This window comes from Amblyraja radiata, chromosome 16 (assembly GCF_010909765.2).
Source record: "Amblyraja radiata isolate CabotCenter1 chromosome 16, sAmbRad1.1.pri, whole genome shotgun sequence".
Lineage (NCBI taxonomy): Eukaryota > Metazoa > Chordata > Chondrichthyes > Rajiformes > Rajidae > Amblyraja > Amblyraja radiata.
The window spans coordinates 10,691,236-10,710,506 of NC_045971.1; the positions used below are offsets into that span (position 1 = coordinate 10,691,236).

At 43.2% G+C, this 19,271-nt stretch overlaps 1 protein-coding gene across 4 annotated transcripts in view; it reads right to left on the reverse strand.

Annotated features, from left to right (window-relative positions):
• Positions 1-19,271, reverse strand: part of znf385c (zinc finger protein 385C) — a 399,843-nt gene that overhangs the window by 41,149 nt on the left and 339,423 nt on the right. For 3 of the 4 annotated variants that reach the window (XM_033035077.1, XM_033035079.1, XM_033035080.1), the window contains one exon: positions 8,291-8,401. The exons of the other annotated variant lie outside the window; for it this stretch is intronic. In XM_033035077.1, the coding sequence (XP_032890968.1) occupies positions 8,291-8,401 (111 nt within the window). The remainder of the gene's footprint in view (positions 1-8,290; positions 8,402-19,271) is intronic. 4 annotated transcript variants of the gene reach the window in all.

The window sequence follows — 19,271 nt, forward strand, 5'->3', positions numbered from 1 at the left end:
GCGCTGCAAGGCAGCAACTCTGCCGCTGCGCCACCGTGCCGGTGCGACTACACTGATATGTTAAATCGTATCTCGAATTTACAAACTAATAGAAATAAATTGATTGTAGTTTTGGTTGCAAGGGGAATAGAACATCACCTTGATGGATGAATCCAATGATTGGTATTCAGAAATAGTGCTACTGAAATGATTCTCCAAGGGAACGGGCTGAAAAGAAAGCCTTGATAGCTGATGGCTAGAGAGGTGATGGGGATAGTGGGCTCTGCTTGTGACTGATGATTCAAACAACATGGACAGTATCAAAGACAGACACATGGATCATCTAAGCTACACGATTCCACGAGATGGAATTAAATCATGCAAAATTCAACTACATTTGCAAATAGTTTGAATGGACATCATTAATCAGATTGCCTGCTTAACTATTTAATATATTTGGAATTTAGATTTGACAAAAACATATTTCCCCATGCAACCAAATCTTACTCTAAAATCTCATTCTAATGAAAGACAGCACCCCACAGTGTAGCAGCCCCACAAATCTCTGCTGGAATGTCAGGACAGACATTTCTGCTCAGGCCTTTGGAGTGGGTCATGAACTCACAAACGTTTGACTCAGATGCCAAGTGTCACAAACTGAGCCATTTTGTGTCAATGTTGTGCAGCTAAAAATATAAATCTTCAACATCTGGAGCAAGGGATAGATGGATGAGCTTTCGAAGTTCTCTTCTTCCAGCATTAAAATGGCCTTTTGCAACAAGGGGCCAAGCTTGGCTTACACCATTAACTCTTTGCTCTATTGTAAAAAATTATTGGACCAAAACTTGGGATTTGGGGGATTTTTATGAATTCCTCATTTACAATCCATAATATCTCGTGGGGTCTTTCATGGATGAATAAAACTTCTAATATCTGATTTGTTGTAACTGGACTTTATCTTGCACTAAATGTTATTCCGTTTATCCTGTATCTGTACCCTGTGGACGGGTTGATTGTAATCACGCACAGTCTTTCCGCTGACTGGATAACACGTAATAAAACAGCTTTTCACTGTACCTGGGTACACGTGACAATAAACTACACTAAACTAAACAATGTTTCACGGCGTGTGGAAGTTCATCTTGAGCTTGGCCCTCCATAACCCTAGCTAGATCCATAAATGAAGAACCAAATATGGTCTCAATCCTTAAACCTACTGAGCCAGCATGAACATAATGAGGAAAATAAATGAATTCTTCTTGAAAACCCAATGTAACCAACATATATTTTTCCTTGAGATATATGGGTGAAATCATTCTCAAATTGAATAATATAAATGGAACTGTTAACAACACTCTACGATGTCAACCACCAAGGCTTTCCAACACAAACGGACTTCAAACCCCCAGTGGCGTGGTGGGAACAGGGTGGACAAGGGGAATCCAGCAAGTGAAACAAGGCAGGTGCACCTCTGGAGAGCTGTAGAACGGAGCGTAGACAATGGAGACAGGTTCAACAAGGTTCCAATGAGTGCACTTTAGACTTTAGAAATACAGTGTGGAAAGAGGTTCTTCAGCCCACCCTGTCCATGCCGACCAGCGATCACTTCACACAGTCGCACTATCATACACACCAGGGAGAATTTACACATTTTTGTACCAAAGCCAATGAACCCACAAACCTGTACTTCTTTGTAGTGTGGGAGGAAACTGGAGAAAATTCACGCGGCCACAGGGAGAAGTAACAAACTCCGTACAGACAGCACCCGTAGTCAGGATCGAACCTGGGTCTCTGGCACTGTAATAGGCCTTTCTCACGGGGCGACTTGACGCAAGAGGTAACCAGAGTTGAACATCGTGGGAACCTCGTACGATAACCGTACGGCATTCGTGGACCACCGTGGACCACCGTGGCGCTAACGGCAGGTAATCGTGTAACTTGTTGACTCGGGAGAAAATTCAAGCAAGCTTGAATTTCTCCAAGAGTGACTTGTACACTTGTGGTTGAGCATTGCAACATTATATGCACATAGTGGCCAGTGCGATATCCGTAATAACTCTTGCGTTTACCGTGGGAACTCCTGCGAACGGTGAACCCGGAAGCTGGACAGAGAGGACAGAAGGTGAGTAATCTGGAATGAACATGCTGTTAGGCTGGGATCATTCTCTGCGAGATGATCTTAGTGCGGGAGACAAGTGTAGGAGAGGTGTACTGACTGTGTGGGCAGAACTTTGGAAGTGATTGCCCACCATTCTCAAAAGCCGCTGTGTCTCCCTGTCCCTCCAACTCCAGAGGAATCCGCTCCCCGAGGGCTGCTACGGCGACAAGTGGCAGTTCGCCCACAGCCCGAGCTGCGCCCCCTCATCCGCAACCCGGGTTCCTCTGGAGTTGGAGCGGGGCTGGGCTAGAGTTGCTGCTGGCTGTGAGTCTCTGGGATCTCCGTGCTTGCAGTCGGTGTCCCGTTGGTCCTAACGTCTCCGGCCACCCCCCTGGACAGGAGCTGAGACCGGGAACTGTACCGCCCTTGCCCCCTCCCTCTGCAACTGCAAACAACCCCACAGTTCCCAGTCTCAGCTCCTGTACAGGGGGGTGGCCGGAGACGTCACAGCCCGAGCTGCGCCCCCTCACCCGCAACCCCAAGAACAAGACGTACCTTGCACACCATCAGCTTCTGTCCCTACGGGGAGCGTGTTCCTCTGGAGTTGGAACGGGGCTGGGCTGCTGCTGGCTGTGGGTCTCTGGGATCTCAGTGCTTGCAGTGGGCCTGGGGGTCGGTGTCCCGTTGGTCCTGACGTCTCCGGTGACTGGCACTGACCTGCTGGCATCGCCGACGTGAAGACAGTGCAAAGCCCCCGCGCCGGTGCAATGGGCGGGGAGCTGAAGAGGGGAGGGAAGGGGTCACACACATGGCCGGGAAGCAGAGGGGTGTAGGTGGGGTGAAACTGAAGGGAGCAACAATCTGCTGCTGCCTGCCCGCTGAGTTAAAAAGTTCCCACGCAAGACTCATGATACACTGTATATCGTGAGTCTACCGTGGGAACTTTTTAACTCAGCGGGCAGGCAGCAGCAGATTGTCAATTATTAACCCTCCCGCGCAATTACCTTCTCTTTTATGAATGGGGATTTAGTTCCTCTTTCTTCGAGGACCGACCGGAGGTTCCGCTGTCACCTCTGCGGGCCGCCCTCGGTGAACGTCTTTATTTTCAAGCTTTGTCCATCTCTTTTGAACTCATTTGATTCGATACTATTTGATTTTGGAATGGTGGTTACTTATTATATAAATTATGTGACCTATTTTCTGTTCCTATGATTCTCTAAGTACTTTGTTTATAAATTCTGAACTCGTGAATTCGAGATTTCAGTGGTTTTCTGTATGCGGCTCACTCAGATACACTTGGCACAAACCGGCTTTTCCCATTTGGACCGTATAAAAAGCCGTTTACAGTCGCGCTGGACTCACTACATTTCTATGATCTGTAATCGTTTAACATTGAGTATAAACGATTATATTTAATACTCGGAATGCATATTGATTTTAGCGATGCCATATAACTTTCTCTGTATGTGAAGGGAACGAGAGCCATAACATAAATTATGCATGAGGGCAGGCAATTTTCACTTGCAATGCTTGTCTAAAAAAAAGTGACATCATTTGTGCCACGTGATGATTTAACAACACTTCACAGTTCACAATGTTCATTCAAGATTTAACGGGAAAGCTCGGGAGACGGACAAGTCACTCGCACAAATAACAGAAATGCCGAGTACCCGTGGGAACTCTTTATCTACCCCCCGTTATATCGTGTGATATCGTGCTAGACCACGACCACTTCACTCTGGTTACATCTTGCGTCAAGTCGCCCCATGAGAAAGCGCTATAAGGCAGCAACTCTGCTGCCCAACCCATCGGGGTTTTCAGAAGAGCATGGTACTGACACTTGGAAAATGATTTGTAGAGTTAAACCCCTGTCCCACTGTACGAGTTCATTCGAAGAGTTCTCCTGAGTTTGCACTGATTCTAACTCGGAGATTTACGGTAATGGCCACTCGTCGGTACTCGGGGCTCTCGTGGACATTGTTCAACGTGTTGAAAAATCTTCACGAGTCTTCCCGTGAGTAACTGCCATTAGCGAGTCTTCCCAAGTACTTGCCGTTACCGCTAAGAGACGTCCCCGAGCTCCAACGTACCCGCTACGTTCATTCTCCGTGCTTACCACAAGTTTGATATTTATTTAAACTCGGGAGAGCTCTTGGAATGAACTCGTACCGTGGGACAAGGCTATTACAAAGAAAGAGCAATGGAAGAAGGGGTAGCTAGATCATTGGGGTGGGGTCTGAAGAGGAGGTAATTTTATCCACTGAAAGGTCAGGGAGTTGAGGACTATGGGGAGCTGGGACAAAAAAGTTGAGGCCCAGGATAGATCAGCCATGATCATATTCAATGGTGGGGCAGGCATGAGGATCTATGTGAACTATTCTCGTTCCTATTTACTTCTGTTATCTGGTGTTCACTGAACAATGCTACAGAGGGCCAGTAACTCTTTGATGGGTTGATGGCATCCTTCTCTGCTGCAAAGATTCTATCATCCCACGAGACTCTAATTAATCTTTTAAACCTAAGCTGGCCAAGTCTTGGGCAACAGATGTGCGGCATCTGATACAGGGATTCTGTGCGGCAGAGAGAAGCAAAGGGGAAAGAGGAAAATAATCTTGAAATAGTCAGCAGAGGAAAGGAAAGTCAGCAAATAGTGAACAAATTGAAAACCAGAGGTTTAAAAAAGGATAGATACAAAACGCTGGAGTAACTCAGCGGGACAGGCAGCATCTCTGGAGAGAAGAGATCCAGACATCGAGACCAAGAAGAAGGGTCTTGACCCAAAACGTCACCCATTCCTTCTCTCCAGAGATGCTGCCTGTTCCGCTGAATTACTCCAGCATTTTGTGTCAATCTTCGGTGTAAACCAGCATCTGCAGTTCCTTCCTATGCGGTTTATAAAAAGGACTTTGGTTTGCAATTAATCGTAGGTAAAATAGTTAATGGGACATTCTATAATCCACTGAAGAATTTAGTCTCATACAACTTTGTTTAAATAACTGGAAAACAAAATGAAAAAAACCATCCGAAATTAAACTAAAAATTCTCATCAGGTCAGCAAGTGCCCGTGGAGAGAGAAACGGAGTCAATGCTTCAGGTCAATGACCCTTCCTTCATCAGGCCTGATGAAAAGTCGAAGGTACACAAGAATGCTGGAGAAACTCAGCGGGTGCAGCAGCATCTATGGAGCGAAGGAAATAGGCAATGTTTCAGGCCGAAACCCTTCTTCAGATGAAAAGTCAATGACCTGAGCAGTTCCTGAAGGTCCTTAAAATATTCAGCTTTTCTTTGGTAAAGTAACAACTGCAGGGATTTTACTCTGAATGAACAACTGGGACCACCTCCTTTATGACACAGAGTAATAGCATTTGAAATCAAATTCAACAAGTTGTTGGTTTTCATTGCACAATAATAAATGGAATGTAATTATGTTTGATGACTGCGCGGTACGTTTATTAGGAGTGCCGATCAACTCTGGATTCAAGTCCTACGCCTGAGAATTGAGCACAAAATCACGAGCTGTCACTTCAGGAGTGAGGGGAGTGCGCCAGTAAGAGATTTACTAGCCCTCACCGGAGACATTAAAGCATTTAACGCCATAGAAAGCATTTTATCGCCGGGCTTCACAGCATGGTTTGGGAACAGCACCATCCAAGCCAGCAAGAAATCGCAGAGTTGTGGACGCAGCCCAGAGCATCACGCAAACTAACCTCCCTCCTGTCGACTCCATCTACACTTCACGCTGCCTCGGCAAGGCCACCAGCATAATCAAGGACCAGCCTCTCTCCTCCCCGCTCCCATTAGGCAAGAGGTACAGAAGTTTGAAAACATGCATGCGGAAAAGATGAGACAGGAATTGTCTCCATTCCTGAAAATTATGCCCTTTCTCCAAGAAGCACCTATCTGCACACTCGATTGTGATCATGTGTTGCCTTTCTGCTGACTGGTTAGCACGCAACAAACACTTTTCACTGAACCTCGGTACAGGTGACTGTAAACTGAACTCAAACTCAACCTCAAACTCAGAAGTACCTGGTTAATGCTCCAAATGCAAGAGAGCGAATACACACAGTGGGGCAGATCACATTTCTGCCCGGTGTCATGACGACCCCTCCAATTTCTATTTCGTACATTTGGACCCTGATTAGAACCTGATCCATGGGAACATATCACATCAAAGAATCAGGGCATCCGTTACTTTTGGCTCTTGTACATTGCTGATTTTAATCACTCTGCCATTAAAAGGCATGCCTTCAGCTGCCAAGGATCGAAGCTCTAAAATTTCCTCCCAAAACCACTCTGCCTCTTAATTCCCTTTAAAACGGCTGCTTAAAATTGTTCTCCTCTCCAGGTTTTTGGCCCTCTCCTTGCACAGCCTGGCACCAATAGTCAGGCTCTTGTGAAGTGCCTTCTGAACCCATAGCTACGTGAAAGGTGCTGCAGAAACGGGAGGGTTTGTTGGTCACCACACATGTTACGAAACGAGATTAAGCAGAAGATTTATGCAATTTCTGAGGAAACCAGAATGCAGAATAAATTTTGATTGTGCTACAAAACAAATTCCACGTTTAACAAGAAGCCACGACGTGCCTGAAACATGCTGCAATTACTTTGTATGAGTTGCTAACCTTGTTGAAACTGCCGTACAAGGCCATGGAGTTGGTGAATATCGAAATGTTTGGCAAGGGTCTGTTTGGCGGGATGATTGAGCTTTTATCTTTCTTTGGGGCACATTTCTACATCAATGAGCTGTTATATCCAGAGCAACTACAATGAGTGGTCATACCAGGGTAAGAGATTGTTCGCAAGACTGACAATGCCTGCAGATTAAAGTGCCCCTGTTTATCGAACTTCATAGAGGTGTTGAAAACGCTTTTTACAAATACACTTTCTGCACACACTGTTTAACATTTTTTTAAATATCAAAACATATTGAACGTACTTAGAACTTGCGTATAACACACCTGTAAAATATGCAAGTACTCTTGTATCAATGCACAACGTGCTGGAGGAACTCAGCAGGTATCTGCGGGGGGAATAGATAGGTTTCTAGTCGGGACCCTTTTTCCAACATCTGCAGTTCCTCGTATTCCTATATTGTTGTTCATGATCATTTCTAGGGTTTTAACATCAAGTTACTCACATGTTACCCTTATTATTAGAACATAGAAGTTTTGAACTGGCCCTTCGGCCCACAATATCTGTGCTAAACATGATTCCAAGACAAACCAATGCCAGTAATATGCCTATTTAAGGGAGTCACGGTGGTGCAGCGGTAGAGTTGCTGCCTTACAGCACTTACAGCGCCGGAGATCCGGGTTCGATCCTGGCTACGGGCGCTTGTCTGTACGGAGTTTGTACGTTCTCCCCGTGACCTGCGTGGGTTTTCTCCGAGATCTTCGGTTTCCTCCCACAATCCAAAGATGTACAGGTTTGTAGGTCAATTGGCTTGGGTTTGTATACTTGGTATGAGTGTAAATTGTCCCTAATGTGTGTAGAGAGTGTTTGTGGAAAATTCCACAGACGCACAACTCTCTGTGTGAAAAAGTGTTTCCTCATCTCCGTTCTAAATGGCTTACCCCTTATTCTTAAACTGTGACCCCTGGTTCTGGACTTCCCCAACATCGGGATCGCTGGACGGTGTGGACTCGGTGGGCAGGAGGGCTTGTTTCCGTGCTGTATCTCTAAACTAAACTAAACTAAACTAAACTAATGTGATAAACACATTTTCAGCTGTGTTAATAGAGCACCACCAAGTTACCATTTTGTTCAGAACAAAAAATGTTAGGTGCCTTCATTGTGATAAGATGTTAAGACAAATGAGTCTGCAGAAACTTGAGCCAGAAATGTGTATTTTGCATTTAGTTATTTCACTCCCCATAATATTCCATCATGTCAGGAACTATTTGTTCCCAGAATTAAATGTATGTGCCATGTATGTTAAGTTCATAAGTTCATAAATGATAGGAGCAGAATTAGGCCATTTGGCCCATTGTCTACCCTATCATTCCATCATGGTTGATCTATCGAACCCCATTCTCCTGCCTTCTCCCCATAACCCCTGACACCCGTACTAGAATCTACCGATCTATCTCTGCCTTTTTAAGGCTTGAGCAGCAAGCTTGCTTGCCCGTGCCAGCAGGGAGGCTGTTAATCTGTACGATGTTACCAAGGGCAATGTTTCAACCAAGGCTTTTGTGGAGGGAAGCATCTCACCTCTGAGTTGAATCTCAGATGGCATACGTTGCAAGAGATGACGTGCTTCTTTTTCGGTGGCAGTGTTACGCCAAACGTGTGGTTTATTACAGCCTTTTGCACTGGATCCATCTGCAATTAAAATAACCACATTTAGAGCACAATTCGCCCCATTAAATGCCACAGAAATAAATGGCAAATTATTGCAAAATAGGAAAGCAAAATAAATTGTAAACAGAGAATCATTAACTTGAGAATCTCGTCTCATGATCAGGGGGACAAATATTTTTGAGGTTTGAGAAGAAGAAATCTCTCTTTTTTTAAATTATAAGCAAAAACAGAAAAATACTGGAAGAGCTCAGAGACCAGGCGGCATCTGTGGAGATAGATACTGGTTAATGTTTCAGATTCAAAGACCTTTTGTCAGAAGGATGACGGACCTGAAATTTTAACCCTGTACCTCTCTTAACCGATGCTGCCTGATGTTCTGAGTTTTTCCAGTATTTTCAGTTTTTATTTCAGATGTCTGGCACCTGCAGTAATTTATCTATCTATCTATCTATCTATCTATCTATCTATCTATCTATCTATCTATCTATCTATCTATCTATCTATCTATCTATCTATCTATCTATCTATCTATCTATCTATCTATCTATCTATCTATCTATCTATCTATCTATCTATCTATCTATCTATCTATCTATCTATCTATCTATCTATCTATCTATCTATCTATCTATCTATCTATCTATCTATCTATCTATCTATCTATCTATCTATCTATCTATCTATCTATCTATCTATCTATCTATCTATCTATCTATCTATCTATCTATCTATCTATCTATCTATCTATCTATCTATCTATCTATCTATCTATCTATCTATCTATCTATCTATCTATCTATCTATCTATCTATCTATCTATCTATCTATCTATCTATCTATCTATCTATCTATCTATCTATCTATCTATCTATCTATCTATCTATCTATCTATCTATCTATCTATCTATCTATCTATCTATCTATCTATCTATCTATCTATCTATCTATCTATCTATCTATCTATCTATCTATCTATCTATCTATCTATCTATCTATCTATCTATCTATCTATCTATCTATCTATCTATCTATCTATCTATCTATCTATCTATCTATCTATCTATCTATCGTCCTGCGTGTTACTAAAACCCAGAAAATTGAGTTAGACACAAAATGAGTAACTCAACGGGACAGGCAGCATCTCTGGAGAGAAGGAATGGGTAACATTTTGGTTCGAGATCCTTCTTCAGACTCCAGAAAATCGAGTAGCGGCAATGACTAAGTGGCAATGACTGAGTGGCAACTAGGTCAGCCAGCCAACTGGTCCAATCCACCCGCTAATACACCTCCTGTGAATGGTACTAATGACAGGCTAAAAGGGCGTCAGCTGCATTATACTTCAACTCATGCTATTGTTCGTCATGCCATTGTGTTTATTAAAGGTCTCCATTTCAACTGTATCTAGTTTATGCTCGGCCCTATCATGTGTTCATCACAGGGGAAATCTTACTAAGCCACAGGGTGAGACTGTATTGTTACTTTGATGTGCACGTTCATTAAGATTCATGTGCCTTCCCACCTTCACAAGAGAGGCTATCCTGAGAAACAGCACCAGGGGCCACAGGGCTAAAGTTCCTTTCTATTATCTAAACATGTCGGAAAGGAGAAGTGAGAAGCTGTAATGGAAACCCGTGTTAAGTACATTAAAACTTGATGGGAAACACCTCACAGTCTAAATACATTTTTGAAAACCTTTGTGGACCTTTTTTATATCAGCTTTGACTTAGTCTGACACTTCCACAATGGGCAATTGTTATTTGTTGGACACTTCCCAAATCTTTTGTCCAATTACAATGTCTTGTCTGCACCTTGACTTTGGTGTATTGCAGGTAAATAAATTGGAACAATAGATCCAATGGGGATATGGGTCATGTGCAGGCTGTGATGAGATTAGTTTATCTAGCACTCACACTATGGGCCGAAGGGCCTGTTTCTGTGCTGTAACTGTTCTATGTCCAATTTAGTTTGCGTGAAGGGGTTCTTCTGATTTTAAATATTTTTCATTTTAATCTTTCAAGGGTGTAAATCTCAATGGCACTACCTGTTTTGAATGGCTCGTTAGACGATTCATGAATGAGCCATCCTACCAGGAGATAAGAATCACCAAACAGACAGAACGTGTAACGGATCAATTATAAAGCTGAGATATCATATTGCAACTGTATAAGACATCGGTCGGACTGCTTTTGGCGTATCGTGTACAGTTCTGGTTGCCGCACTATTGAAGAGTGTGGCTGAAATAGATAGAGGGAGCAGAAGAGATTGACCAGGAGGTTGCCTGGTTTGAAGCCAAGGGCTGTCGTTATAAGGACGGAATGTGGAAACAAGGAACAGCAGATGCCGGTTTATACCAAAGATAGACACAAGGCACTGGAGTAACTCAGCGGGTCGGGCAGCAACTCTGGAGAAAAAGGATAGGTGACGTTTCGGGTCAGGACTCTTCTTCAGTCTGAATTAGAGTCCCGACCCGAAATGTCACCCATCTTTTTTGTTCAGAGATGCTGCCTGACCTGCTGAGTTACTCCAGCACCTTGTGCCTATCTTAGTTATAAGGAGAGTTTGGATGGGTTGGGTTTATTCGCAATGGAATGCAGGGAACTCAATGGGGAACGGTCTGGAGGTTTATAAGATTATGAAGGGCATAGATAGGATAGATAGTCAGAGTCCCCTTCCAATGACAAGGGAGTTTACAACTAGAGTCATAAGTTTAAGGCGATAGGAGAGAATTGCAAAGGCAATCTGAGTGGTAAAATGTTCATATGTGGGGGAGTGGTTGGCTGGATGGAGTTGTCAGAGAAGGTAGTAGAGGTGGATAATGTTTCATCATTTAGAAGGCATTAGATAGAAAAAATGGGTAGTTATAAAAATGAGTAGTGGAAAATTGCCCTAATGCAGGCTATGGGCTCAGCATAGATGTTGGATGACACAGTGATAAGAGGCCCTGTTTCTAACCTGCATGATTTCATGATTCTGTGATAGTGGAAAAGGCACAAGTGAACTAGTTGGGACTAGGCAATGACCATCAGGTACATGAATCCCTTTGTTGACTGGATTGGCTCGAACTCCTGATTTACTTCACCAGAAGCCTGAAAGTGCACACCACCGGACTCAGGAACAGCATCTTCCCCCCTGTTATCAAGCTTCTGAATGGGCCTTCCATAAGCTAGGGTGCTGTCCGATTCACCTCTACCTCAAGATTTAAGATTCAATTTGATTGTCACATGCACCAATTAAGGTACAGTGAAATTTGAGTTACCATACAACCAGACTAAGTAAAAAGCATAAAATACACACAGCACATAAAATAAAGTTTAACATAAACATCCACCACAGTGGAATCAACATTCCTCACTTTGATGGAAGGCAATAAAGTTCAGTCATCTTCCTCCTTTGTGGATATGTGATTACACAATTATCAATGTGGATATTGGAGTTTGTCTGTGGAACTGATGCTCTACAATGCTGAGAACTATATTCAGCACATTACATCTTCCCCTTTGCTCTACCTATTGTACTTGAGTTTGACTCTACTCAAGAGCCAAAAATCTGTAGCCTCCCTTTGATCTGGTATTTTGTTGGTTCACATGCTTGATCAATGGTGTTTTATCAGTAATGTTTTATTATTATTAATGTTTAGTGTTTTCTGAGTCATTCGTAACTGTCACTGTATGTCATGTTGTTACTTGTGGGCGGAGCACCAAGGCAAATTCATTGTATGTGAATACTTGGCCAATAAACTTACTTACTTACTTACTTATTGTATTTATGCATAGTATTATCTGATCAGATTGGCTAGCATGCAAGACAAAGCTTTTTGCTGTACATTGGTACACATGACAATAATAAACCAAAAACAAGCTTGAATCTTATGTATTTATTCCTGCACTCATTCACAGGTTGTGCTGCCATTCTTACTGGTCCTCCAGTGAGGGGGCAGTCAAGAGTCAACTCTCTTGTTGGGTCTGGGGATCACACACAGGGCAGGGTGGTCCACAATGAAGAAGGGTCTCGACCCGAAACGTCACCCATTCCTTCTCTCCAGAGATGCTGCCTGTCCCGCTGAGTTACTCCAGCATTTTGTGCCTATCCATGGTCCACAATGGTAGATGCCTCGGCACAGACACAATGAGGAACCAGAAGGGGTTCTGTGACAATTTTACACTTCTTTTGTTACCATTATCGAGACTGGCTTTTAATTTTGTTTTCTTAAATTCCAAGTTCATTTATTGACTTGGATTTAAATTCCCCAGGCGTTCTGGAGAGATTTGAAGTAATGCCCTTGAATCAATGGTTCAAAAGCTCTGGCTGCCAGTGAAATCATTCACAATCCCATTCCTCTTGCCATAACCCCGTTGTCATGGTGTCAGGTTTGGGTTCAGATCCCTAGGTTAATGGCCTAATTCTGCTCCTATAAGTTATGATCTTATGATAGACACAAAATGCTGGAGTAACTCAGCGGGACAAGCAGCATCTCGGGAGAGAACGAATGGGTGACGTTTCGGGTCGAGACCCTTTTTCAGACTCGATCCGAAATGTCACCCATCCGTTTTCTCCAGAGATGCTGCCTGTCCCGATGAGTTCCTCCAGCATTTGGTGTCTATCTCATCGGTGTAAACTAGCACCTGCGGTTCCTTCCTGCACATTATGAGCTCGCAAACTCTTGTTTCTTACCAGATGCAGCCTGACCTACTGTGTATTTCCAGCATGCCCTGTTATTTTCATGTCAGACATGTCGCTTGGTTGGGGAGAACAAAACCCTCTTCTTCCCAGTGGATGGGGTGGAGGAAGGGTTAAAGCCACTGCTACTGTTGCTGGATGCACATGGCCACACTCAATCTACGCTAACAATAGCAGGAATTCACTCACCGCGGTCAAAAAATGCCTTCAGCCGCTGGCCGCAATACAGTTACTGCTTTATGCTCTCAGGGAACACAGGGCGACCTGTGTGATTTTTCCTGTCAGCTCCTTTCCTCCCTCCCGACACAAACTCACGATCCTGGATTGCCTTTCAACGTATTTAATTACACAGGCAGGTGCGTCAGTCTCGGAGGCACACGCCTGCACAGTAAAGCCATTATCACCTCAATGAATTCCATTCCCGGAGCAAACAGACAGGTGATTACAGAATTATCAGCCCACAGACTGCCTACAGCTCACTGCCGCTTGTTCACAGGACTGTCTCTCCTCCTGGATACAATCCAAAAGCCGGCTTACGTCCTCACAACAAATATTGTCCAAAAAAGATTTTGTTGAAACAGAGCCCAACAGTAAATTAACCAGAGAACCACCTTCACTCAAAGAGCGCTCCAATCAGATGGAAATGCCGCAATGAACTAAATTTCTGCCTGACAAAGGAAAACAATTACAGTCCCTTTCTGAAATGTAACATCGCACATAAATATTCATGGCACGTTCCTCCCTGTACAAATTCTGCAAGTTTAACTAATAGTTTTTCAGTCAGTGAGATGTAATCTGTACCATGGAAATATACCATTTGCTTTTGTACTCTCACCTGGCTCCAAGATATATACATACAGTACACAAAAATGCTGGAGAAACTCAGCGGGTGCAGCAGCATCTATGGAGCGAAGGAAATAGGCAACGTTTTGGGCCAAAACCCTTCACCCTTCTCCAGACTGAAGAAGGGTTTCGGCCCGAAACGTTGCCTATTTCCTTCGTTCCGTAGATGCTGCTGCACCCGCTGAGTTTCTCCAGCATTTTTGTGTACCTTCGATTTTCCAGCATCTGCAGTTCCTTCTTAAACATATATATACAGTATGGTGGAGGAAGGAACTGCAGATGCTGGTTTAAACCAAAGGTAGACACAAAATGCTGGAGTAACTCAGCGGGACAGGCAGCATCTCAGGGTAGAAGGAATGGGTGACTTACCGGGTCGAGAACCTTCTTCAGACTGGAGAAGGGTCTCAACCCGAAACGTCACCCATTCCTTCTATCCAGAGTCTACATACAGTAAAGTGGCTGGATCAATGGTACCGTAAGGGTCTCGACCCGAAACGTCGCCTATTCCTTCTCTCCATAGATACTGCCTCACCGGCTGAGTTTCTCCAGCATTTTTTGTCTACCACAGAACTCGGATGGATAGGTGGCGTGGTATCAGTGTCCCGAAGGGGCTGTTTCCCTGCTGTAGCTTTCAATCAATCAAAGAAAGCAAGGAATTGCGAGGATCAGAGGAGTTGTTGCAAAGAGACGAGAGACACGTCACAAATAGAGAGGAGTGAGGCAAATCACTTGGTAATCCAATGTCTTTTCACTGAAGATTCCTCAAAATCTCTTACTGAATGCATTTCCTGTTTATCTGGAGACCAATGTCTGGTTTCACCCATTTACTTCCCCAGGGAAAATGCCTTCTTTTGTTGGTGGTCCCATCGCCTGTCTTTCTCAGTGCAAATGGCACTCAATGGGTCTGTATGGGAGGAAGTCTCAGGCATGTAGCCATGTTAATCCATCTATTGAAAGTAACCTGTAGTCTTTTCACAATAACACGCAGACACAAATTTCCCACAATACTCTTTGTAATTGGAACCAAAACACCTACGTTTGACCACATCAATCATTATTCCCCTTCAGTCATCTTAGCTCAGGTGAATACAGCCCCCCCCCCCCTTATATCTCAGTCATCTCTTATAACCTGTTGCCCTGATATTTGATGGGGTGGAAGATATGCGTACAACTAAAATTGTCAGGGGGTTTTAACAAATTTTCTCCTGAGAGATTTACTTTAACCAATTACTGAATAGAGGCTTGGGTAGTGTGGATGTGAAGAGGGTGTTTCCACTAGTGGGGGAAGTCTAGGACCAGAGGGCACAGCCTCAGAATAAAAGACATACCATTAGAAAAGAGATGAGAAGGAATTTCCTTAGCCTGAAGGTGGTGGATTAATTGCCACAGATGGCTGTGGAGGCCATGTCATTGGGTATTTTTGAAGCGGAGACTGACAGATTCTGGGTTGGTAAAAGTGTCAAAGGTTATGGTGAGAAGGCAGGAGAATGAGGTTGAGAGGGGAAGATAGATCAATAATGATTGAATGGCAGAGAATGGGCTGATTGGCCTAATTCTGCTCCTCTGACTTTTGAACATGAAATTATCTGCAGTCTCTTGTGTCTCTAACTTTGATTTTTGTTTCTTAATCAGAAAATCGGGGAAAAAAAATGTGCATATGTTGCATAGATATATATGCATGATATATATGTTGTATATCACACTGGCCTTCTAGGCATGCCAATGCTACATCTTAATACACATAAACAAGTAGGATCATAACTCTCACATTAACTCATCTGGTCTCACCCAATTGCAAATATTCCCTTTGTCGCTTCCATTCTTTTTTTCTATTGATAATGATCTAGGTTTCTCTCTTTCCCCGTTCTAACCAAGGATCTTGGAAACAAAACGTGTTCTTTTTCCAGAGATGCATCCTGATGCGCGCAGTATTTCCAGCATTTTCTCTTCTTAGTTCAAGAAAAGTCTGACCCATTTCAAAACCATGTTTCCAATCAAAAACTGATTTGATTCCTGTTAAGTCTAATATTAATTTCACACTTGGCATCCCCTTCAATTAGAAGTTAAAAAGAGTGCAGTATTTGCAGTATGCACAATATCATGGATTTGTGACATGGCATATATAGCATATGTATATAGCATATGTATATGGCATGCCACCGATCATTTGCAACTGTCTTTGAACAATGTAAAGCCATTCCCTTACAGTGAGCATAACTGTAGCAAGGCCACTCTTGGCCCCACTCTTAGTCACTCTTCAGCCCAACTCATCTAACCTGACTAAGATGAACAATGGGCGGCACGGTGGCGCAGCGGAAGAGCTACTGCGTTACAGCACCAGAGGCGACGGGCGCTGTCTGTATGGAATTTGTACATTCTCCCCGTGACCACGTGAGTTTTCTCCGAGATCTTTGGTTCCCTCCCACACTCCAAAGACTTACAGGTTTGTAGGTTAATTGGCTTGGTATAAATGTAAAAATTGTCCCTAGTGTGTGTAGGGTAGTGATAATGTGTGGCGATCGCTTGCTGGTGCAGACTCGGTGGGCTGAAGGGCCTGTTTCCACATTGTATCTCTAAACTATAAAACTAAAACATTGTTTTGGTTCAATGTAGCTTCGTGAATAGAAGACTGTTTTTTGCTGTGCTTTAATTTTAACAGAGCAAAACATTTATAAGCAGACTTTACAGACTTATTTATGAAGGGTGACTTAATAAACTCAATTAATATTAGATTAAAAATCTGCCTCAGACAAATGAGGTAAAAAAAAAGCAAAATTAAATTGACATATTTAATCATTTGTGTTGATGCGACAGAATATGTCGATCCTTGTGGATGTTGCAAATGACTTCTGGCGAGAATCAGTTCTGCGATTACGAAAGTTAATGAAGATCAAGTTCAAATTTATTGTTATATGTGTGAGTGCTATGAGTGCAACGAAAAATCTTGCTTGCAGCAGCATCACAGGGACATTGGCAAATCCCAAAACAAATTATACATAATTTATACATATATTACTCAAAATGCTACCAATCTGATATAAGAGCAGAGTGGGGGAAACACTGCTCCACATCGGTGAGACCAAGCGTAGGCTTGGCGATCGCTTCGCCCAACACCTCCGCTCGGTTCGCAATAACCAACCTGATCTCCCGGTGGCTCAGCACTTCAACTTCCCCTCCCATTCCAAATCCGACCTTTCTGTCCTGGGCCTCCTCCAAGGCCAGAGTGAGACCCACCGTAAATTGGAGGAGCTGCGGCATCAAACACACACACACACACACACACCAACCAAAACCTTATTCTTAGCAAAGACCATTTCACATCCACTCTTTCCAGCAGCATCCTTTTAGAATTACAAGGTGTCCACTTGTGGGTTGTGTTGCTGTCAACAGAGGATTTTACAAATGTGTGAAGTGTGTCATCATGTTAAACGATTTACCAGCGTGTACAACTGACATTCAGTGTCGTTAATGGGCCATCGACTCGTAATGCTTCAGTCAAGTGTTAGCTTTGCACCAAAGACAATTCTGAGTTAATGGCACTTTTCAATGACTTGTAAATGGCTCAAAGTTGAAAAGTTGCACTTGTGAACCTTACAGAAAGCTAAAAGATAATTAATATGGATGGAAGTCCTTTAAAAACTACAAGCAGCTTCTGAACAGGTGAACATGTTATTTACATTGAAACCGTGGTTAAATGCTTAATTCTTGGAAAGGATGGGAATATAAACTTTTTTTTTCTTGTTGTCTTATCCGCAGCGTTCTGGTGGCAAAGGTAACACTATATCAGCACCATAATGTTGCCTATTTACCTTTGCTCCATAGATGCTGCTGCACCCGCTGAGTTTCTCCAGCACTTTTGTCTACCTTCGATTTTCCAGCATCTGCCGTTCCTTCTTTAACACTAGATCAGTTTCCATGCCGATCAATGACACAATCTTGATCTCGCACCCACCTCCCATGGTGTTTTCACTCGCTCACTTTTCAGTATCCAATATTGGATGAGCTGAAACTTTCTCCAACCAAATATCGCAAGGAACGAAGGTATCGTCTGCAGTACTTGTAACAATCGTGGTTCTGTGGTCACCAACTTCATTGCTCTCATCTCCATTCTAAATGGCCTACCCCTTATTCTTAAACTGTGGCGCCTGGTTCTGGACCTCCCCAACATTGGGAACATGTTTCCTGTCTGTAGCGTGTCCAATCCCTTAATAATCTTACATGTTTCAATAAGATCCCCTCTCACCCTTCTAAATTCCAGTGTATACAAGCCCAGTCGTTCCATTCTTTCAACATATGACAGTCCCGCCATCCCGGGAATTAACCTCGCGAACCTACGCGAGACCAAAACTGTGCACAATAGTCCAGGTGTGGTCTCACCAGGGCCCTGTACAACTGCAGAAGGACCTCTTTGCTCCTATACTCAACTCCTCTTGTTATGAAGGTCAACATGCCATTAGCTGCCTTCACTGTCTGCTGTACCTGCATGCTTACTTTCAGTGACCTTGAAGGCGCTGGAGGCATTGGGGGTTTTAGGATTAGGTTTATTGTTGTCCGAGACACGGTGAAATGCTTTGTTTATCCTGCAGAATGTCATTGCTCCGTGATTGGCATATATGGCAAAAAAACACTCTTGACTATCCAATCTGAAACACTATCTACCTCCCAGGTGACCCTCGGACTATCTTTGATCGGACGTTACTGGCTTTACCTTGTATTAAACGTTATTCCCTCATCATTTATTCAGACATTGTAAATGGCTCGAATGTAATCATGTATTGTAATTATGTATTTTCATTCCGCTGACTGGTTAGCATGCAACAAAAGCTTTTCGTACCACATCGGTACACGTGACAATAAACTAAACTGAAACTGAACTGAACCAAATCAGATAATATTGTACATAAACACAATCAAGTCAAACTCAAGTCCAATAGGTAGAGTGAAGGGAAAGCTATAGAGTGTAGAATATATTTCTCAGCATTATAGCGCAACAGTTCCAGAGACAATGTCCAATGTTTGCAATGAAGCAAAGAGGAATTTACTTTACCCTAGTTTATGGAAGGACTGTTCATATAACCATATAACATATAACAATTACAGCACGGAAACAGGCCATCTCGGCCCTACAAGTCCGTGCCGAACAACTTTTTTCCCTTAGTCCCACCTGCCTGCACTCATACCATAACCCTCCATTCCCTTCTCATCCATATGCCTATCCAATTTCTTTTTAAATGATACCAACGAACCTGCCTCCACCACTTCCACTGGAAGCTCATTCCACACCGCTACCACTCTCTGAGTAAAGAAATTCCCCCTCATGTTAACCTTAAACTTCTGTCCCTTAATTCTGAAGTCATGTCCTCTTCAGAAG